Source organism: Triticum dicoccoides, chromosome 7B (genome assembly GCF_002162155.2).
Source record: "Triticum dicoccoides isolate Atlit2015 ecotype Zavitan chromosome 7B, WEW_v2.0, whole genome shotgun sequence".
In the NCBI taxonomy this organism is placed as follows: domain Eukaryota; kingdom Viridiplantae; phylum Streptophyta; class Magnoliopsida; order Poales; family Poaceae; genus Triticum; species Triticum dicoccoides.
Genome location: NC_041393.1, coordinates 148,533,093 through 148,555,815, shown reverse-complemented (window position 1 = coordinate 148,555,815; position 22,723 = coordinate 148,533,093). Strand labels below are relative to the sequence as shown.

Here is a 22,723-nt window from a genome sequence, read left to right as displayed (position 1 = left end):
TTTTTCTAATTTTGAAAAAAATTCAAAAATTCTAGAAAAGTTCATAGTATTGAAAAAAGGTTGCGGATTTGGAAAAAGTTCATGAACTCGAAAAAACTCATGGATTTGAAAAAAGTTTGCACACTTGAAAAAGTTCACGAGTTCAAAAAGTTCACGGATTTGTAAAAAGTTCGTGGACTCAAAAAGTTGACGAGTTCAAAAAAACTTTGTGCAATTTGAAAAAAATTCACAAATTTTTTAAAAAATTCATGCATTCTACAAAATATTCATCAATTTGAAAAAAAGTTAGAAAATTTAAAATAGTTCATACATTTGGAAAACAGTGAGAGAAATAAAAAAACGAAAAATAAAATACCGATTAGGAAAGTTGAAAAAAAGATTTGAAGTTTTCCAAAACCGGCCGTAAGCTTCTAGAAGGTTTACAAAATCGGCTGGGATGATTTAGAAAAAAAACAAAAGTAGCGATTGGCTGGCCCATTCACAAGCGGCGTGTTGTGGAAATGAAGAAAAAATGTGGTCGTGAAAGAATGAAAAAAAATATTAAATGGGCCGAGCCCGATGGAGAGGGGATGTGCGCTAGTTTGCCGAATATACACAGTAACCGACGCAGAAGGCGCTAAATAGAGTTCAGCTATTCCTGCTATCTTTTTTTTTCTCTATTAGAACAATGCCCGTGCGTTGCAAAGACATAAATCTTCTAGTTGTCGGCTTGTGATTTACCTGTCTATAATAATGCGATTGTGTGAATAAATGATCATCAAATTTTGTCCATGAATTACCTTATATTTTGATCCAAAGTTTGATAAGTAAATTAAAGTGGAACTGGTTCAGAAGGCAAGTAAATTAAGTTGATTTATTATCATACTTCCTCCGTCCCAAAATTCTCATCTTAGATTTGTCTAGATACGGATGTACCTAATACTAAAACGTGACTTGATATATTCATATTTGGACAAATCTAAGACAAGCTTTTTGAGACGGAGGGAGTACAAAAAAGGTTGGATGAAAAGGTGATTGGAAGAAAAGTGAAATGAAAACCTTATTTTCTTTTTAACTAAGTAGAGGACTAGAGGTAGAGATAGAGATTTAGCTTTTTTTTTGAGTAACAGACAGAGATTTAACTAGGTATGCCAACTTTCCCGCCATTCAGCTATTTGGCATGCCAACTTTCGCGCCATTCAAAATAGCAGCCGCCTCCACCAAAGTCCAGCGAACGCGTACCGAACCAACCAGCCTGGCAAGCCGGCCCAGTCCAGCACAGCCTTTTTCTTAACCCGTTCACTCTCCATTCCTCTTCGGCCGCCACCACCCTGTCTCCTCTTCCGCCTACCCTCCGCTCCCGTATAAAAACCCTAGCGCAAAACCCCCAAATCCCCCACCATTCCCACCACCCGCCCGCCTTCTCCGCGCGATCCCGCTCAAACCAAAATCAACCCCGTTCAACCAAAAGGCGACCGCGCCGAGCTCCGACCCAACCCTAGGCCCAGGCGAGGTCGCCGTCGGCGGCTGCGGTCGTTCGGGTTGCAATGGCGGCGGCGGGTGCGGCGGACGGGGACCAGCGGTGGCTCGTGGAGTGCCTGACGGCGACCCTCGACACCGCCCGCGAGGTCCGCGCCTTCGCCGAGGAGTCGCTACGGCAGGCCTCCCTCCAGCCAGGTTCGCCTTCGCCGCCCCTCGCTCAGTAACTGTCCTTGCTGGATGGAGGCCATTTCTGCCCCGAGTTGGTGGCCACGCTCTGTTGACGATTTGAGAGTGCGAGAGTTTCGAATTTGATCCCTCTAGATGTGCCAGTGACTGCTTCGCACTGCTGTTAAAGAGACGGCTGGCAGATGCAAATGCCTAGAAACTACCCATAGAGCTGCTTAACTTCCGTTACCGCAACAGCTGTTGCCTGTTGTGCCGCGCACCAGCAGTAGAGTAAATTACACAAAACAAAACAACCAGCTTGAACTTCTTTTTCTCCAGAACCACAATTCCTGTGACTAACCGTTGCAGATAGCACTGTTTCTCGATTGACTCTGTTTGACTCAAGCTAAACAACCAGACTAATGGCCCGGACTCACTGTCACGGCAGATGTGGCATCTACATGGACAATACACATAATTAGATATAGCCTCCACCTTATCCTTCTCCATTTCTTTCCCTTCTCTCCGTTCTCTCCAAAATAAATACCCCCCACCATCGCTTGAGGGCGTGTGCCCATCGGAGGAGGATTGACATGTGATGCGCTGACGGAGGGTGAAGGACAAAATCCTGGAGTGCAAGTTGCTGGTAGAGTTTTCCTCCTAGCTAGTCCGTGGACGACGGCATTGATTTTGTCTTGGTTCCGCTGGCCCTCAAGCGGCAGCACCCATGCCTCAAAGGCAATGGTTTTGCTAGACGGTCCGTCCTGCCTGAATTCCTCCATGTGCTTTGCCCAGATGGCGCCACGAATGCTGCCATGTGGTTGTGCAGGATGATGGCATGGTGGTTAGACATTGAGAGCTCCTTGAGGAGCGTAACGAGAGAGGCCCGCATGCCGCCCCCGTCGCAGAAGGCCTCGAAGAGCGGCTGCATGTTGTGTTTGCGTCGGCCTCCAGGATGTCCGGACGGCGTGGAGAAAATCTTATCTTGCAATACATATCGAAAGCAATTGATTGAGGGAAAATTCTCATAGGGTTGGAACGTGAAGGCAAAAGTAATTGCTCCAAAACTCACAGGAGAAGAGTGTCAAGCTGGATGTCTGTCGGAGTAGAACAAGCATGAATTCTTGTTAGCAAGTGTGAAATTCCAGCAGCGTGGCTGGCGGTGAGGACGGAGGTCGTGAGCTGCATGGTGACTGTCGTTATGTCGCCCTTGAGGACCTGTATCTTTTTCGCTCTAAAGTCGCTGTCACATTTCTCTCCTTGTGGCGTTCCAAACATGGCTGGTGGTGGTTGATGCATGCTGCACATGGGCGGAGCCAGAAGGGGACATATGTAAGAAAGCATAAACTACGTATAAACTGGAAAATAGCTAGGGAATTCGCAAAATCTTGAACTCTACACCCATTCTGGTAAACCTGGCTCCGGCACTGATGCCGCATATGAAGGCGGGTGGTGGGGTGGGGGGTGTGGGGAGTGAGAGGGAGAAATTTTGGTTGTTGTTGCTAGGACCAACTTCTCTCTTGATGAAAGGTTTCATTACCGCCGTGGTGGACTGGTGGTGTACTACTTCCATTTCTCTTGGAAGCATCTTTGGACCCTAATCCATTATGTCAATTTACTGTATTCATGCTTTTCAACCACATAAGAACCATATAGTTTGGTTTTGTAGCATCCTGAGTTCCTGACTCACGCGCTCTTGCTCAGTTCTTGTGGGTTCTTGAGGTACGGATTTGCTTCATGGTAGCGCATAACCTCTGACCACCTAACTGCTGGAACAAATTATTTGAACTGGTCATTATCTTGAGACATGAAGTGTATTTTCACTCACTAATCTCCTGCTGTCAGCTGACAACTTTGTGATTTTGCTGTAATGTTTCCTCAGGGTATGGAGCTGCCCTCACGAAGGTCACAGTCAACAAGGAGGTCCCGTTTGGGCTACGTCAGATATCCTCAGTCTTTTATTTGCAGTTTCTTTTCATGGGAACTCTGTTGTGTACACTGTATTTTTTGTTAGACTTGGTGTCGCTTGCTGAACAATCCTGTTGTTGTTTGCTGGTCCTTTACTTCCTGCTACCTAGCTGCTGTTTTGTTAAAACAGTTCATCAAGCAGCACTGGGAGGAAGACGAAGACAATTTTGTGCCTCCTGTTGTTTCTGCCTCAGAAAAGGTACTTAGGTTATCCCCTGTTCTTTGTTGAATGCCACAAATTAGGACTCAGGTCATAGCATACTCCTGATGTCATTTCCCATTGCCTTTGGCTTGTTGAAACAATTGGAGCTGATTGCTTGTTCTTATCTTACAAAAAAATCAATAATATGCTTTGAAAATACACATTAGATGAGTGTGTGGAAGGGGTTATGGTATCCGCACTAGTAGAGTAAATGCTCTGCTCAAAACTCATATTTGCCTGAATTGATCATTGATTATTCTATGGCATATGGCAGCACATCTATTACCGTTGTTAAAACTGAGTTCTCTGTTAAAACACCAGAAAACATGTGCTTACCGTGTTAATTATTTCTATTTCTTTGTTATCGAGTTCTTAGTATTTGACATTGTTTTCACCCTTATTCCTCGTCAGGTTGTCATACGTCAACTCCTTCTTACCTCACTGGATGATTCTAATGGGAAGATTCGTACTGCCATTGGCATGGCTGTAGCAGCTATTGGGCAGAATGATTGGCCAGAAGACTGGCTTGAGTTACTTCCATTTCTCTTGAAGTTAATTGGTGATCAAAGCAATGGGAATGGAGGTACATGAGTATTTTGTTTTCTCCCAGTATTTTCAAATCAGGATACAGGCTTGTTTGGAAGCCTTGAACTTGAACTAGGAGACATCAGCTTCTGACCAGCATAAGCTCCAAATGGTCACATTTGGAAATACAAAAAATATATTTTTCATTGGAAAGAGGTCTACAAAGACTTTCGGGAAAGCGTCGACGTTTGCTGGCTTATTTGGCAAAGAAAATAGAGTACGTTATAAGAAATTAATGGGCAGCAGAACAGCTTCTTTCAATAGCTAACTTCTATGAGAAGCTTGTGGTGGCTTCTTAATACAAAAAGAGGGCTTCGGATTCCCGGAGAAGCTCCAAAAGCCACACCCTTTCAGGAGGCCTTGAACTTCTTATTGCTTTAAAGTAAATTCAAAACAATTATGTATCTAAAGAAGTTCAAAACATGTCCCTTCTGCTCATACTCATGTCATGCGAAATCCAAACCTTATTTGAACATGAACTACATCTATGTCGCACGTGTACAAACATGGGTAGTTGACATGATGATATGCATTTATGGTGATGCTGGGAGATCATTTTATATATAAAAAAAATCTAATGAGTCGGCTTTTAGTAATGCTATATCTTAACAATTGTATGATACTATATTTTTTGCCTAAAAACAATATGCTTCTTTTGAAACGGATTATGTAAATTTTCAATAAAATGCTAAATTTAATCTTCTAACACTACTGGTATATCATTATTCACAATTTTTTTAAGTTTGTTTAAACATAACTGTGCCCTTTTCTGCATCAATGAGGACCTGAAATATGTCACATAAGAATAACTTGTTTTTGTGCTTTGAATCTGTTATAGTAGTGTTCATTCTGAGAACTATTATGCCTTACTCAAACCAAAAAGGCACTTACAACATCACCTGTAAGTTCTCCTGTTTTAGGCTTCACTGTGTCGATAGTTGTTTGATTATCACTATTATGTTGGGGTTCTGCCAGACTGCCAGATCTTGGCCCTAACTAAGCTCCACCGTTGGTACTAGATAGCCTCAATCTGCATATCTTCTCAGGATGCTCATCTAGCCCAAACATTTTGAATAGAAAATTATGAAAACTATGGTTATTTCTATTTTAGAGTTTCATGGTTGCCGTTATCCTGAAAGCTTTGGCGTGCTTCCCATTACAGTTCGTGGAGCATTAAGATGCCTAGCCCTTCTATCAGATGATTTGGATGATACTTGTATTCCAAAACTAGTGCCAGAGCTATTCCCATCATTGTACAGAATAATATCATCTCCACAGGTAAGTTTGTTACTGTTTACTCATTTTTTAGCGACTATTTATGGAGACAATGCAATATGTTCTCACCCATTTTGAAAAGCAGTTGTATGAAAATTCTCTTCGTTCAAAGGCTCTTGGAATAGTCCATTCGTGTATTTCCATGCTTGGATCAATGAGTGGTGTTTACAAGGTAGTTTTATAGCTTATGCTGCAGTATTTCTGTCGTTTCTTCACATTATGGAATATGAACTGAGGTGATTTGCTGGCACAGAGAGAGACTGTCAATTTGATGACTTCAATGCTTGATCCTCTTGTGGAGCAATTCTCTATAATTTTAAATTCACCGGTGCTGTCCCCAAATCCTGATGACTGGAGCATGCAGATGGAGGTATGCCTCATGCAATCTGTCTTGTAAGATTGAAGGCTTCCATTATTCGTAGTTGTCAAATCCTATGTTTGTCTGATGATCAGGTGTTGAAGTGTTTACTCCAGCTTATCCAGAACTTCCCTAGACTACCTGAAGCTAAAATTTCTGGCAAGTATAATAAATACACTATTAGCTTTGCTCTTACGCTTTTGCCTTTCTGATTGATGGGCCAATTTTGTACAGCTGTTCTTGCGCCTCTGTGGCAGACCTTTGTTTCATCCTTCAAGGTCTATCACCTGTCAATCATTCAAGCTTCAGAGGATGTTGATAATGTCGGATATGATTCTGATGGTAGTGAAAGAAGTCTTGAATCCTTTGAGATTCAGGTAATTTCATGTGTCCTCTTTCTATTCTATTGGTAATTTTGTTTTAATTACTTTTCTCTTTTATTGTACTATAGTCCATTTGGTGCCTTTGCTTGTGTGTCTTTTACCATATTCTCATATTTTCCAGTTATTTGAGCTATGGACAACAATTGTGGGAAATTCTATGTTAGCAAAGGTATCCCTTTTTAATAACATACATTTTGTGCATCTTTTTTCTTGTAATAATTGTCTCTGCTGTCACACTAGGTTATTGCAGGAAACATTAAAGAGCTAGCATACTACACTATATCCTTTCAACAGATAACTGAGGAACAGGTATAACTGGTTGATACATGCCCACTATATATCTGATCTTACATTAGCAAAAATTACCGGCATGCTAGTTTTTTGCTTGGAAATTCAAACGTATCTATTTATTTTGTTATTCTAGGTGCAAAACTGGTCACGTGATGCTAACCAGTATGTTGCTGATGAGGATGATGTAACTTATAGCTGTCGTGTGTCTGGTATGAGCTGAAATTTTGCTTCTGTTTGTTAATTTTATTCAATCTATATTAACAGTGGAATGTTCTAGTGCCCTTGTTTAGTAATAACTAAAATTATATTATGTTAGGTTTGCTTATATTAAACAATCAACATTGAAATGTTGACTTGAAATGTCTTTGCTTGCTTCCATCCTTTGCTTGGGGGTAAACAGCCATGTTCATTACAAGAGACACGCAGATTTGAAATCTCCTCCTAAATAGGAATTTGTCAAACACAAGACGTTTTCCTCACATGCTCATGGTTTCAGGATCTCTTTTGCTGGAAGAGATAGTCACTGCCTACGAGGATTATGGAATTGATGCAATTTTGGAAGCTTCACAAGTTTGTTTTCGTGAATCACGTGAATTAAAACAAGCGGGTTCTGCCGACTGGTGGAGAGTGAGTTGTTAGCTTTTGAAAAAATTCTGAAGGAAATCACCTTTTAAGATCTTAGCTCTTATCAACTATCAATAATGCTACTCTGATTATGTTCCTCACTATTTTGGTGATGTACTATGATTTTAGACTAAGTCAATTTGGTGAATCTTGTTTGACAAAAGTTCTAAGTTGCTCCCCTTAAGTTGTCTTGTTTAGTAGTTAGCCATATTTAAATCTGTTTACTCATTTTATTACCCTCCAAGTATCGTAGTGCCTTTTTGCAGTTGATGCTATCTAATACATCATTTGTTTGTGTGCCAGCTTCATGAAGCATCACTTTTTGCTCTAGGTTCACTATCAGAACATCTGTGTGAAGCACAGGTTGGTTTAATTTTGTTGTTGTGCCGATTAGTTTCATTAACTCAGTGCTCTTCTGTTGGCAAGATCCCCCCACTTTTTATATAGGTTTCCAATGCCACTTTACTACCTTGATGATCTTACAATTGAGCACTTCTGGGGATGATGTGGCATGTTTAGTCTCCCACCTTGGATAGCCTGTAATAGTATGACGTGGTATCTCTCAAAAACTGCAAAAATGAAAGGGAACGGCCCTGTGAATTGTAGAGAAATAAATAAAGAAATCTGCTTAAAATTGACACCAAGTCATTACTCACTTTGATACACTTTTCACTTGTATTTATTTCTTTCTGTCGTCTTTCTGTTTCTGCTTCCGCCTGAGTTGAACTAGGCCTGAGCTTGTTAGTCCCCATGCCCCATAGTTAATTGTCACGAGAAGCTTACATGTGCTATCCAACCTACCAACTGGGTGCGTCAGTTGTAGCTTGCCTGTATTTCGGCCTGTAGGTTGACCATATTGATGTGAACACTATTGCAAGTTATAATAGGCAACCGATTGCCTGTCGTCATGAACACATTCCTGCACTGCGACGTGCGGCATCATGTGCTTGCACATGCAGCCACATTCGCAGCACAATCCACAACAGCTTTGTCAACATCACCGTTGTCCACCTAATCACCTTCACGACCCCAGCCTTTGCTGCAGAGGGAGAGGGCGCTGGCGCTACGGCAAAGGAACCCCTGGTGCTCTGGGGAAGTTGATGAAGTGTCATCACCAAGTTTAAGGTCTTGTTTAGTGAGATTAGAGAAGAGTGCAAAGGAACCCCTGGTGCTGTGGGGAAGTTGATGAAGTGGTGTCACCAAGTATAAGGTCTTGCTTAGTGAGATTAGAGAAGATGTGCCTGGCTGCAGTGGCAATTTTTCTTTTGTTATTACATGGTAGTATAGTCTCATGTTAAGGCTGGATAAGTCTTTTTGCACATTCAGATAGATAAATCCCACTTATCGAGGCGTTTGACGTTCTTGTGAGTTGTTCTTTTGTACTGTGTAGGGCAGTGGGGCCCAAATGCAATTTCCCTTTTTCCTTTTTCCAGTTATTGAAATCAATAATAGAATTTGTGAGTCTTTTATTCATTAAGTGCTTTCTGATTGTTTAGGATTCTGGTTACAATGTGCGAGATTTACTTGAGCAGATGGTAACTGACATTGTGGGAACAGGTATCTTTCCTTACTTTGGTTTGGAAAATTATATATCTATGCTATTTACTAATCTTCTGATTTTTAGGGGTGCACCAGTACCCATTTCTTCATGCACGTGCATTCTCCGTTGTGGCCAAGTTCTCTTCATTGGTGAACTTCCTTACCTCTTTTCCCCTATATTTATTGCTATATGTTCAGCAACGCTGATTTGGGGAAAAAATGTCAGATAAGCAAAGGGATCTGTGAACAATATCTATGCAATGCTGCTCATGCAATTGCCTCAGATGTGTAAGCCCATGAACTTATATGTCGTCCAATTCCTGACACAATGGAGAACTGTATTCATCGGTGCGATATTTGTTTGGCAGGCCACCACCAGTTAAAGTAGGAGCATGTAGGGCACTGGCCGAACTTTTATCGGAATCTAATCAAAGTTCGATGCCAAACATTATGGGCATACTCTCATCTCTTGTTGATCTTCTGAGGCAGGTAATGTTGTATATGGAATTGTAAACTTACCTGCTTTGACTTCTTGAAGGAAATAAGTACATGGAAGTTTTATGGCAGGCATCTGACGAAACACTGCATCTTGTTCTAGAAACCCTCCAATCAGCCATTAAATCTGGTCTGTCAGCTACTCAACACACTTGTCAATGCGTATTATAGCAAAATATGTGTATGGTATATTGATAATTAAAATTTTGTTTGCCCATAAGATTAATATCTTTCCACTTGATATGTAGGTGGTGAACAATCAACATCAATTGAGCTAGTCATTTCTCCTATCATACTAGATGTATGGGCCCAACACATTGCTGACCCATTCATCAGTATCGATGCTGTTGAAGTTCTAGAGGTAAGTTCTCGTCAGAATTTGCTGTTCTATCCACGACTTCTCTTATTTAATTTCTCATTATTGTATGCATCCAAAGGTGATTGTGGTTCATGTTTAAATGATACTCCAACCTGACTTCATATTTTGAACACATTATCAATGATGTACACCAAGAAACTTTTGAAATTTAATTGTTGCAGTTTAAAAATTGAGATTGGTCTACAGATGGCATGTGTTCCTGGAAATTGTAACTATTATGTCCAAATATCTGTAAGATGGCAAATGGGAATTTACCAAAAGGAGATTTCTGTATGGATTAATGCTTATGTATATTTTGCTGTAATATTTCTCCTAAGTATCGATTAGTTTTGACTACTATTGAGCATGCATGAGTTCTGCATGATTTTTCTTTATCGTGGCTGGTTTTGTGTATTGTTTAGGCCATTACAAAAACTTACCTGTGTATATCTTATTATTTGATGTCGGCAATTTTGTACACATTTTTCTGGTTATTGCAACCCATAAAATTGCAGCCTACCTAACAGGATCCCTTAGTTTTTAGGCCATCAAGAATGCTCCTGGATGCTTAGAACCACTTGTATCCCGGATTCTTCCAACAATAGGGACAATTTTATCAAAAGTAAGTCGCTAAAGCCAGTGTTACATCACTGTCATTATTTTTCGGCATTTGCCCGCAAAATGCAAATCTTATTTGTGGTTCATTTGCTAGTCCAAGATCCAGCCGGATGGACTAGTTGCAGGTTCACTGGACCTCCTGACGATGATACTCAAAGTATGTCTAAGTTTGATGTAGTTAAAAGGAAAATATTATTGTAAAAATACTGTATAAACTTATTAATGCCAATCTTAATGCTGTTGTGTAAATTTCAGAATGCTCCAGCTGCTGTGGTTAAGGCAGTGTTTGACACATGCTTTACATCTACCATTCAGATTGTTCTTGAAAGTGATGACCATGGAGAGATGCAGGTAAATGATTAGATCATTCAAGTATGGTTGACATATTTTGTTTGGATTTATTATTGATATGCTACTTTATTGCCAATTCAGAACGCGACAGAATGTTTGGCAGCATTTATATCAGGTGGCCGGCAGGAGTTGTTTGTTTGGGGTGGTGAAAGTACATTGAAGATGCTACTTAGTGCAGCTTCAAGGTAACTGAAGATTGCGTATGATTAACTTACTGCTGTTCCAGTTATTTTGTACCATTACAGGATGTGGGAAAATCAGTTACATAGTTCTTAATTTGTTGCACATACTTCTTCACCAGCAATCAAAAGGAATTTGATAAAAGTGAACAACTAATAATTAGCCACTTAGCCTTGCTGAAGTGTGATGTTACAGTAAACTGCTTCTTGCATATTATTCGTGATGCAGTGTTTGTATTCATATTTAGCTGCATGCTTACGCATGGTTCTTCATTGTCTTAACAGGCTTTTAAATCCAGAATTGGAAAGTTCAGTGTCACTTTTCGTTGGGAGTTACATTTTACAACTTATTTTGCATATACCTTCACACCTATCTCCCCACATTCCGGAGCTCATTGCTGCCATTGTGAGGCGTATGCAAACGAGCGACATTGCAGGATTGAAGAGCTCTCTTGTTGTTATAATAGCCAGACTAGTGAGTTGCATCTCTCTCTCTCTCTCTCTCTCTCTCTCTCTAGATTTGTGAAGTCACTCGGATCTCTACCTAAGACATCTCTGACTCTCTGCATTCAACCTTGTCCAAGAGAAACCAGTATAAGCAAAATTTTAACATATGCATCTGGTATCTTAGTCGGTTAATTTAATGTTTATTTGGTTTACTGCTCTTGTTTCTTTTCTGCCACGACCAGTCTCCATTTAGGCTTAGAGTGCGTTTAGCAATATATTTGTTTTTTGAGCCTCTTACATGGAAACAATTCAAGGTATTCGTTCGGATCCTTAGTTTTAATTGTTGTTCCACCTTAAAATTTGCCACTTCGTACTGTACTTAGCCAACTCACATTTTTTATCATGTTCTGTGGATGCCATTGCGCCTCTGGGGGAGCAACATGCCATTTATGTTTCACATGGAATCGAGGATCCAGATGTCAAATACTCCCTCCGTCCCATAATATAAGAGCGTTTTCTGTGAATATACAAAGGTGAACATGGGTGCGCGCGCACCCATGTGAATAGTAAATTCATAAAAAGTACTAGAAAATTTTAAAATTTTCTGAAATTCGCTGTATGAATCTTAGTCGATCATTCTACCCACGTGTGAAGTTTCATGATGTATTAACACCCATGGTATTCTTAGTGAAGAAAATACAAATGCGATCATACTATTCATTAAACAGTGTTTTTAATATAGCTCCGATTAGCTTCGATTTTGTCATTTTTGCCCAGATTACCACGGATGTGATTTCTTTGTGAAACTTCATACGCGAGTATACCAGTTGACCGTATATTAAAAAAATAAATTCAGTTTTTTTTTGATTTTTCTAGCATTTTTTTGAATTTACTATACATAAAGGGTGCGCGCGCACCCATGTTCACCAAATCCGCGTCCCGACACAACTGTAGTGTCAAAAACGCTCTTGTATTATGGGACAGAAGTAGTACTCTCTCCGTCCCATAATGTAAGACGTTTTTTGACACTGCACTAGAGCCCAAAAACGTCTTACATTATGGGACGGAGGGAGTAGTTCTTAGTGTTCTGTTATCATTTATTCTGTACCATTATGGATAACACTTCCTGCAAAAGAAATTTAACCCCTATCATTGAATCTTTTCTTATAGTGCATCAAGTGTTCCATATAGGATTATTTGAATATTTACCACATGTTGCAGGTACATCTAAGTGCACCAAACGTTGATCAGTTTATCAACCTTCTACTTGCAATTCCTGCCCAGGGCTACGGAAATTCATTGGCTTATATTATGTCAGAATGGTCACAGCTACAAGGTGAGTACATGTGCAACATAATAATTACATAGGGAGGATAACATGTCTTCTTTCCTTCCCCCCCTTAATAAGAGGTTTCCTGGTAAATATAATTACAGGTGAAATTCAAGGAGCCTACCAGATAAAGGTAACAACTACTGCATTAGCTCTGCTCATATCTATGCGTCATCCTGAGCTATCTAGGATTGAAGTTAACGGACATCTTGTTAAGGTACTACCATTGCAAGTCTATTTGGTGCTCAATAGTTCATACCTTGTCTGATAGAGTTTCACGAGTCTTACCTAGAAAAGTTCAGACTAGTGCAGGTATAACCACACGGTCAAAAGCTCGGGTAACTCCAGATAACTGGACCAAGATTCCACTCCCATCTAAGGTAACCAATGATTTCACAACCATAGCTTCTCTCCCAGCAGATCTACTTTTGAAGAAACATTTCATGCAAATTTTCAAAATCTATAAAGAAATCTCTCACCAAATATATGTTCAAATGTTCAAATGTTGGGCCAGACATCAGTTTATGTTTCCATTATATCTTTTAGCATTTACTCATAGCATCCCCAAATATGGATTATGCAGATATTCGCACTGTTAGCAGATACTTTAGCTGAAATTCAAGAGCAAGTCGGTGATGATGCTGACAATATTGATGAAGAGGTTTCTGCACTAACTCATCAATTAAATTGTGAACTAGAATGGTCCACTTAGAGTGTTTTTCTATACAGGATAGTGATTGGGAAGAGGTTCAGAATGGTGATGCGACTCCACATGATATAGTGTATTCAGCATCAGTTCCTTCGAATGCTAATCCGTCAGTTGAGCATCTAAATGCAATGGCAAAAGTTTTCGATGAGGTATATATTAGTAAGAAGTTTTTTTTTGTGTGTGTGAGATAGCTGAGTAGTTAATTGTTGCTGGCATGCAGTTTTGTCATATTCATTTCTCTGTCTACTCCAATCTTCTATAGGATGAAGACGACAGTTATGATGATGATCTGGCAAAAGCTGACTCTCTTAATGAGGTGTGTTTTCAGCCTCTGGCTGCAAAGTTCCATCATTAAAATTAGTATGTATGATATTAACTCAACCATATAACTCTTTGTTTTGCAGGTGAAGTTGTTGGACTTTCTAACGAACACATTTGTCAATCTGTGGGACAGTGATCGGCCACTTTTCGAGTATCTTTGCCAGGTAAGGCGTCCTTGGCTGTTTACTTTACCCTGCTGCATCTCATGTTCGCGAGTATACAGTATTGTTGAACCGAATTACTGTTTGCAGGGCTTAACAAATCCACAAAGGGTTGCCGTACAGAAGGTTTTGCGGAAGTGAACCGTTTACATGAGGTTATTTATTGTTGGGCTTCGGATTTCTCCTAGCGCTTTGTTAGGTTCAATGCATGTGGTGTAGGCTCATTGGTTTGGTGGTGTTTGAATGAGCATTTTTTCTGGTAGCTTTGGTGTTTAGTCCACATTTGAACTAAATGCCAAAACTCTCCAGAGAAATACTGCCCTATATCCGATCGGGTTGTTGGGGCGTATGTACATTATTTGTTGTTGGCGGTGCGAGGTTTTGTCAGTGTGCAAGATACTGCTATTCGTTTATGCCTTTGTTCTATTGGATGGTGCATGTTCGGTTCCTGAAAGAAAGGCACGAAGATGTTATTTGGGTGTGTCCCCCACCTGTTAACGCCGCCAATGAAGTTGAGTTGATCTTCCATTTGACAAATTAATGGTGTTGAATGAGCTGCTTTTTTTTTGGCTAGTGATAATGTATGACCTGCGTTAGTGTTTAGGAAAACATGAGCACGTTAGTGCGAAAGTGATGTTCTGAGCACGAGCTCAGATACTCTCGCTATCTCCATCGTGAACTCACTTCAAGATTCCCGATCTGGGCTGTATAGCACCGAGTATTGTTTGTGTATTCCACCAGTTTTCTATCCCCTTGGCCCACTTCTGTCAGATAATAAATGTGACGCCGTCCATACCGTATCGATCGGCTCGGATGTGCATGACGATATGAGCCTTCTCCGTTCAGATTCTGTACTAACAGACTGACTACTCGCAGACTCGCAGTCATGTCCGTCGGCTCCTGCCTATGTATTTTAAAATTAAAATTGATATACAAATCTCCTTCACAAATCAGCAGACATGGGGCTAAACATGTCCATAAGACAGTTATCAATGCAGAACGCATTAAACTCTTGCAGCAACAAGTAATCTTATTCAAGAGTTGTATGTTTACAAGCAATTGAAGTTCAGGTAAAGACGTAATTGAGCTTCAGCATCACCACACTGTTGCATCCAATCACGCCCACACCAGCGAGCTGAACTTGTCCATAATCACGTCCACATCTCACAAACCTAGAAAAACTATTGTGCATAATCCTCTTGGAAAACTATTGTGCATAATCCTCTCCATGAATTCATAGCCCAACATTTCAAAGATGTACGTACATCAGTTCTTCCTAAACATGGTAGTATGTGATTAGTTTCTTCTCCTGGACACATCATAACTAACAAGTCTGTACATGTACCAGAAAATGGAGATCGCAGACGTGCCGCCACGTGATTGCCCATTTACCATACATTTAGCCCTCCTTGTAAACGATGATGTGTCACAAACATCTTCACCCAATGGTTCTCAACTGACCATCGGGGCCAAACTCAACAAAATCTTCTGTAAGTAGAGCCAGTGTGGGCACATTTACGGTAGAGGGATGTCGAATTCAAATCACATGCGTCATTCGACAGCAGCAAGGTGAAAACAAATAAGAATAACAACATTGCTGTGCAGCCCATAAACAACCCGTTCGCTCGCCGTCGCCATTGCTCGCTCTCGCCCCGGGAGGACGACTGCCGCTGCCCTGGCTACAAGTCATGGTGGTATCACGCCGCCAGGTCGCGCCGCTGTTGCTGGAGGCGCTAAGAAAGCACCGTATCGCTGACCCCGCACCATCGCAAGAGGAGGACGGCCGCGGCTGCCATGGATGCACCACTCCGTCGAGCAGACGCCAGCGAAGCTAGCCTGGAAATTCAGAGCACATTGTTAACTGATTTACAAGCAAACAGCAGTTAGAGTTTCAGATTGTAAACTGATTTACACAAAAAAACAAGAGAGTTTCAGACTATAAACTACTCTGACAGCAGATCATTGACATTATCATTTTTTGAGCATATCAATGATGTTGTAAAATGAGAGCAGGTCATTGACATTGTCAATTTGTGAGCATATCACTTGATGTTGTAAAATTGATAACAGAATTGAGTATGGCAAAAGGGGTTGAGACCACTCAGTGGCAAAAGGGGTTGAGATCACTCAGTGTGGTTGTAGTGAATGAATGCTATAATTGAATGAGCTGAATTTTAGAGACTTTGCTCACTGAACTGAACATGACTGTGAAATGCAAGTGGGAAAAGGGAACTGAATTGAGCAGCAACATAAGTGCACATTACAGAATGGTAAAATGAACACTACAAAATTGAACATCTCGCACAAGAGCAGAGCAGCTCATCCTCCGGCAGCCTGGCGATCGGTTCCTTCATTCATACTTCTGCTGCCTCGCACCGTTTTTCCTGCTTCCCCTACGCGTTGGACTGGGCAGCATCACCCTTCTAGGCCGACAACGCTGTGCGTCCATGTGCTTTGCTTGCTGCCGTCAGATGGCGCATGAACAGTTATATGAATTTGACATCCCTCTGCCATAGTCTCAGCTAGGTCAGAGGATCTGTAAACTCGTCCTCATCATCGGCACAAATACAATTACACTCTCAGTTTGATTGTCCATGAATTCCCTCATTGCTTTCTCTAAAGTGGTCATCCTATTTGGACATGGTATACTGCCCGGTGCCGCTGAGCCGGTCCGTACTCTGCCCAAATATGTCTTCACAGAAGTCAAACATTTATACCATTCGACAGTGACATCACTAGATTGCAATAATTCAATGCCAGAATAGCAATACAGAAATATTCACCAAATTACTGTCCACAATTGAAACCCAGATATCAAGCTTTACTGAAGTGGTGTTTTCAGACAGTTCATAAGTGTAAGAAAAAGAATTACTTTTCTCAATAGAAGTCACCCGTAGACCTCCCAAATCTATATGCAGACTGCTAGTAGACTAACTATGAACACCACATACTTCCATGTCAATGACGTATACCAGGCAAGTGGAATCAATAGGGGATTTCAGTTATGCACTAACCTCTTATTCTTAGTCCATCCCCGGGCTTGCAGGTTCATCTTGCCGGTTGACTGCTCGGACACCTGGGTTGAGTTCTCCCTTCTTCATCCCAGATCTAAGCGTCTACACTTGAGACTGGCACCGGCGCTTGTTCCAGCTCCCCCACCAAAGCAGCCACTACGTAAGGTCGCAGATCCATGGCGCTTCATTGTCCTCCACCTCTTAAAGCACATGGAATCTGGTGCGGATGAGAGTACACAACAGATAGCATTCATCAGAAATCCTACTCCAAAATAGTTAAGCCAAACCAAAGATTACATCGCTTACCTGCTGATAGGCTGCATTAAGAAATCCATCAATGGCGTCGTCTCCTACGCCCGACTTCGCCTCTACAAGCTCCTCTATTTCACAATTGAAACTTCCAGGAGCTCCAGAGAGGAAACGAGCCCTACAATAACTCCATCCAGCCGCAAATAATGGTGTTCTGCTAGGTGCGGCAACACCAATGCTAAGCCTGCAAACGAAGGCACATACAACATGAATTTTCTAACTGAAGAAACCTACCAGCCTACAGACAATGCACATTTTGTATGAAATATCTAACTGCGGGCAGCAAACAATCTCCAAACACCAGCACAAAATTCAGGAGTTTTTTGGACTACGCAGAGTAACCAGCAAGCAAACACAGGCGCAATACAACATGAATTTTGTAAATGCAGAGAGCAAATCAGCCTCCAAACGCAGACACATATAGCATGAATTGTCTGGATGCATAGAGCAATCAACTCTCCCGCTAACTTCAGGATTAGTTTACTGATTTCTACTTTCTTTGTCCTAAATCTCTGAAAATCTGATGGACTGCAAGTTGGTATACCTTTTGATCCACCCCAGTGCTTGGGGATTCATCTTTCCCGTTGACAGCTCCGACATCGCCGGCGAGCTCTCCCTTCTGTTGGCCGCCGCTTCGTGTGCGAACTAGATTTGTGTGTCGCCGCTGTCCACCGCCGGCTGCCTCGCGCTCCGCCTGCTGGGCCACCTCCAAATCCCCCACCCCAGGGACACTCACAGCCACCGGAACCGGCACCAAGTTTTCCCCAACCTCCTCAAGGACACTGGATCTGAAATTTGGGGGAAAGCCATCCGCTGGATCAGCTAAACCAGAACGGAAAAATATGGAGGCGGCATCACCGGAGAAGCAAACATCCACATACCTGCCGATTAGCTGCATCAGAAACCCCAGGGTGTCTGGCCGTCGGCGCTCCTTGCTTCTATCTAGCAGTCCACAGCTTCGAACTGAACCACGCCCTAGCCAAGAACTCTCTCGTCCCTGCATTCATCTCGGGTCTGGATCCACTGGACGGAAAGCGAAATTACCGAGCCACGGATCAGACGGGAACGTGGATTCTGGTCCGCGGCTCACCTCACCATCGGCCGACGACCGTCCAACCTTTTGTCAGATCCGTATGTATTTCAATACAGGACTCGATTTTCTGGCACGCGCATAGAAAAAAGGCACGTATCTCTAAAGCGCGTACCAACGACCAAGCTAGCGGGCTCATCTGAGCTCGAGCTCAATTACTCCGTGTCCACGTTAGTGGCTAAAGACACGTAACATGCAAAGAAAAAGACACGGGACATGTGGAGCAATCCCATTGACATCACAATTGACTTGTCGCCCAACGACAAGATCTTGTGCAAAAGTCAGTGAAATTGAGGTAACTTTGCTCCTACTTGAAGAGTAGCAAGGAAAAGATGAAGCCCCAAGATCCAAAGTAGGGAGGACCTTTTTGGACACCCCGGGGCCAGGCTTTTGGACCCTTGGGTCCTTGGCCTCTAGCTTAAATGACCCTTGGGTCTTTGTTGCCCAATAACATTCGTAAGTTGTAGAAAAAAATTGATGCTCCAAAAGTGTTATTTTTTAAAACATTTTGAAGTGTTAATATTTTTTTGCCATGACTTTCAAGAATGTCATTTTGTGATGAAACTTTACAAGCATTGAGAACTTTTGTCAATGTTTGCACCCAAAAAAAATTAATCTTTTGAAATGTTCTTCATTTTTTGGATTTTATTGTTCATCGCGAACTCAAATGAGCTCATGAGTAGAAGGTGACTTTCGTTTGTACTCTTCACCCCCCTCCCCCTAGGACCTATATATTTCGTACCTCTTTCATTTTCTAGGGTTAGCAAAACATATACTAAAACCTGGGAGGTTTGCTCAATCTATCTCCTCTTAGTAGGATCAAGGCATCCTAAGGCCATGTTTGTTTCATAAGTCCTAGGACTTTTTTAAGTCCCAACTTATAAGTCATAAGTGCCTATCTGTTTGTTTACAGGGACTTACAAGTCCCGAGTCCCTACCTGTTTGTTTACAGGGACTTATAAGTCCATGTTGCACCGCTGCAACGAGGCTCAGGAGAGGGCCTGTCCGGCGATTGGAGGCACCGCTGCAACGAACCGAGGCGGGGCGGCGACGACGGGGTGAGAGGCGGGGCGGCGACGGGGCGAGAGGCGGGGCGGCGGCGGCGATTGGACCGAGAGGCAGGCGGCGTGCGGGGAACGAGCCTGGAGCGACGCGGGGTAGGTCCGGCCCGGGATAAGTCCCAATAAGCTCCTTCCTGAGAGTCTTATTTGATAAGTCCCAGATCACCACAATAAATCCCTTGTGTTTTGGTTTATGTGGGACTTATAGGGACTTTTTTAAGTCCCTAAACCAATAAGTCCCTGGAAACAAACACCCTCTAATTGAAGAAGAATCTTGTGGATTTCAAGACCTTCACTTCTCAGAAGTTGAGGAAAACTACTCCCTTTGAACTACCAAAACGTCTTATATTTAGGAACAGAGGGAGTATCTCTTAAGACCACCATCTCTCCTAGAGATTTGGGGGAAGAACTACCCTTGTTCACCTTTTATTTTCTTTATTGTTTTTGGTTTTAAGATGTACTTCTTAGATTGACTTGGGTCGAGGAGTAACCGATGTGGACCTTGTCCTACGAGTGATTTTTCACTTGCGTTCCCTTTATTTTGCCCTTGATTCTTGTGTCACTTCTCAAATCCACTTTCAGTTCGTGAAGATTGGGTCACCCTAGTAGCTTGCCCCATATCATGTAAGACATCAGGACTGGGGAATAAGTATGATGTCGTCCGAGTTGGTGAAGTTGGCGTCTCCATTGTTGAAAGCAAGGTGTTTGTTGTTTACATCAATGTTTCGTTGCAACCATTCAATTTCGAGTTTATGTTCCAAATATGTTTCTTTATCTCTGCACGATTGTTTCTCTATGTTGCTTGCGTTATTTTTCATGGTGTAAGATGTGACACAATTTTTACGCTATGGTCTCAACAAATGGGCGGTTGTTGCACACCGAAGAATTTTTTGTTGTGCAAGCATGGTTCAAACGGTGCGACATGTTACATACAAAACTGCCGCAACAATGTTGCATACACAATAATTTTATGGGGATTATGTGTTGTATGTATGAGGCACCCCGAAAATATCACCCAATGGGCGTTTGTTGCACACCGAAGAATTTTTTGTTGTGCAAGCATGGTTCAAACGGTGCGACATGTTACAGAAAGAACTGCTGCAACAATGTTGCACACACAATAATTTTATGGGGATTATGTGTTGTATGTATTAGGCACCCTGAAAATATCACCCAACTATCAACTACAATGGCCTTAAGAAAACATGAAAGCGCGGTAAATGATGCTTACACTGTGCCAGGCTTGTTATGCATCGCATAGCTCATGGCATAGTCAAGTTTTGCTGCAAGACTGATAATAGGGCCCTTTCGAAGAAAACGAGCACCACACTAAGTTGATCCTTTAAAAAAAAAAGCCACATTTCCCCCTTATTTGCGTTAGTTCCATCCTCTAGAAAAAAGTGCCCCTTAGGAAGGGGATGATAAAGCCATTTCTGGGTACTAAAATTTATAGCAGACCACTCAGCAAGCATCAATGCGTACAGAGAAATCTCTCATCGAAAGGTACTGCATATCTCAAATGCATATAACAGTGCGAATAACATCTCATAACATGCATGAAGTTAGTGATGAATGGCTGATGATATTGACATGAACCCAAGACTAATACGACTTGCTTCTGCTACTTCTGCTTGACTCAGGCAGAGCTGTCTGCTGGCTTTGATTCTTCGTCCTTCACTTTAGTAGGGGTCATACCATCGCTGCCCATTTCAGCCTTGAGGTCATTTATGCTCAACTCCAATTCATCGATTCTTGCACCCATTTCATCTAGTAAGTACTGGTTAAGGATTATACAAAAAGCCGGGAGGCATATGTAGACAATAATATCCTGTTGTTCATATCAGTAAGTGCTCGAAAAGTGAACATTTCAAAGGGTGGTAAATGGTGTCAATGCTGATAACAAAGATGGCATTATTATTTATTCAAAACTAGTACCACTAGTCCCTAGTGTCACTCTTAAAGAAATGGCCCCATACATCAGCTCTAACATGTTAGCAAACGATATGAGTGCTTGTTCCATACTTTTAAGAAGTTAAGGAACACCAAAGAAAGAAGATAGCAGTCTGCAAGGGTTTGAAAGTTTGCACATGGGCTACCCGCCTAATTAAATTCACAAAATTTAAAGATCCTCAGTTACTACGGGAATGGGTCATGCATTTGCACTATAGTTTTCCCTTACAAATGGACAAATCAACGATCTAGTAGAACATGAGTATATTAGTCAAATGTTCACCTGTGATTGAAAATGCGTTATCTAAAAAAAACTGTGACCAGAAAACCGAATGAAGTAAAAGTGAAATAAAATGCAAGAATGAACTGGTTTATAAGGATATTCTTTGTAATGATGTTCTCTGACATAGTTTGGAACCTGGTTTGCTGCAAGGAAATCAGATTCAGTAAGAGAAAAGTAGGTGGACTCACACGCACAGTGCACTGCAAACAAAAGTAAGGCTTACCATCTGAACTAGAAGATTTTGCACCTGCAAGCAGTGGGCAAAAGCAAAAGATGAGCGAGAATTACGCCTCAAATTTACAATCTATATAAACTCAAAAGGAAGATAAAATACATACAAAAGCAGTCATATCAGCTGTGCTCTGGGCCGAGCCGTCCGAATCCTGTTCCGCCTGCAATTGACAAAGCACATATTGAATGAACAAACTCGCTAAAACCCTGTTTGACCCCATAGCCATGAAATGGACTAGGGGAATACTGCCACGTCCATCAGAAATTTAGAGGCGAGATATCTACGGATTATAACTGTCCTGCATGTCGCGGTGCAAATTTGAACGAGATAACTACGGCGGGCCGTTTCACCTGTTGATCCAAAGTTACCTATTTTCCCCAAACGGAGGCTATACGCCTATACTCCATAATAATCTCTACAAAGCGGCTAGGAAGCGGAAGCTAAGGCCAGCCAAATTGCAAGCGCTAGAGAAATCATGCAGTTCGAAGCAGGAAAATCCCCGGAAGAACCGGTGGAGATGACAAACACCAGTCTCTTCGTCGGGCGATCCCCAGGAACCCGACCCGGCTCGCCGCTAAATCCTAAACCGCGCTCGTGGCATCGAGGGTCGTGGGTGAGAGGGGAGGAAGGGGGAGTCGCTGACATTGATGGGGATGCCGCCGGAGTTGGAAGACGCCATGGTCGACGGCGGGAGGAGGCGCCGGAACAGATCCGCCGGTCGTCAGTCAGGGTTGGGATTTGGGGATTCTCGCTATGAATGTGGGGATTGCGGCGAGGAGCAAGGTAGTGGACGGGAGCTGCTATACCGAGCGTGGGGCGGGCGCCCCTATTTCTCGCTTTAAGCGAGCGGGGGGTAGCTCTCGCGTCGGGGCAGCCCCAGAATGGGCCGGCCCATCCGCTTGGAGAGTTTTTTTTTTCTGTTTTCTGTTCTCTTTCTTGCTTTATTTTCGTAATTTTCTTTATA

General features: G+C 42.1%; 2 protein-coding genes and 1 long non-coding RNA gene across 4 annotated transcripts; 1 reads left to right on the top strand and 2 right to left on the bottom strand.

Annotated features, from left to right (window-relative positions):
- The first annotated feature begins 1,308 nt into the window (after window positions 1-1,308).
- Window positions 1,309-14,327, top strand: LOC119337011 (importin-9-like). Its single transcript, XM_037609107.1, has 33 exons — window positions 1,309-1,656; window positions 3,509-3,570; window positions 3,701-3,793; window positions 4,208-4,379; window positions 5,544-5,659; window positions 5,742-5,828; window positions 5,910-6,026; window positions 6,110-6,173; window positions 6,249-6,391; window positions 6,519-6,566; window positions 6,638-6,706; window positions 6,822-6,897; window positions 7,185-7,315; window positions 7,616-7,675; window positions 8,809-8,869; window positions 8,937-9,001; window positions 9,078-9,139; window positions 9,220-9,340; window positions 9,419-9,476; window positions 9,595-9,707; window positions 10,249-10,326; window positions 10,417-10,479; window positions 10,578-10,673; window positions 10,755-10,858; window positions 11,138-11,327; window positions 12,521-12,635; window positions 12,734-12,846; window positions 12,932-13,009; window positions 13,213-13,290; window positions 13,359-13,487; window positions 13,601-13,654; window positions 13,743-13,823; window positions 13,911-14,327. The coding sequence occupies exons 1-33, from the start codon at window positions 1,527-1,529 to the stop codon at window positions 13,959-13,961; spliced, it is 3,078 nt and encodes a 1,025-aa protein (XP_037465004.1). The 5' UTR covers window positions 1,309-1,526; the 3' UTR covers window positions 13,962-14,327.
- Window positions 14,328-14,805: 478 nt separating this feature from the next.
- On the bottom strand, window positions 14,806-18,353 carry LOC119339363. 2 transcript variants are annotated; one of them, XR_005164169.1, is made up of 6 exons: window positions 18,025-18,353; window positions 17,688-17,931; window positions 17,141-17,327; window positions 16,835-17,051; window positions 15,166-15,656; window positions 14,806-15,096 (listed from the first exon to the last, which is right to left on the bottom strand). It is a non-coding gene; the product is annotated as an uncharacterized LOC119339363 (long non-coding RNA). The 2 variants fall into 2 exon arrangements; XR_005164168.1 differs by having other exon boundaries at window positions 15,031-15,656; window positions 18,025-18,349.
- Window positions 18,354-20,732: 2,379 nt separating this feature from the next.
- Window positions 20,733-22,572, bottom strand: LOC119338603 (heat shock factor-binding protein-like). Its single transcript, XM_037610905.1, has 5 exons — window positions 22,403-22,572; window positions 21,866-21,919; window positions 21,751-21,774; window positions 21,628-21,670; window positions 20,733-21,064 (listed from the first exon to the last, which is right to left on the bottom strand). The coding sequence occupies exons 1-5, from the start codon at window positions 22,436-22,438 to the stop codon at window positions 20,931-20,933; spliced, it is 291 nt and encodes a 96-aa protein (XP_037466802.1). The 5' UTR covers window positions 22,439-22,572; the 3' UTR covers window positions 20,733-20,930.
- Between the last annotated feature and the right edge of the window lie 151 nt (window positions 22,573-22,723).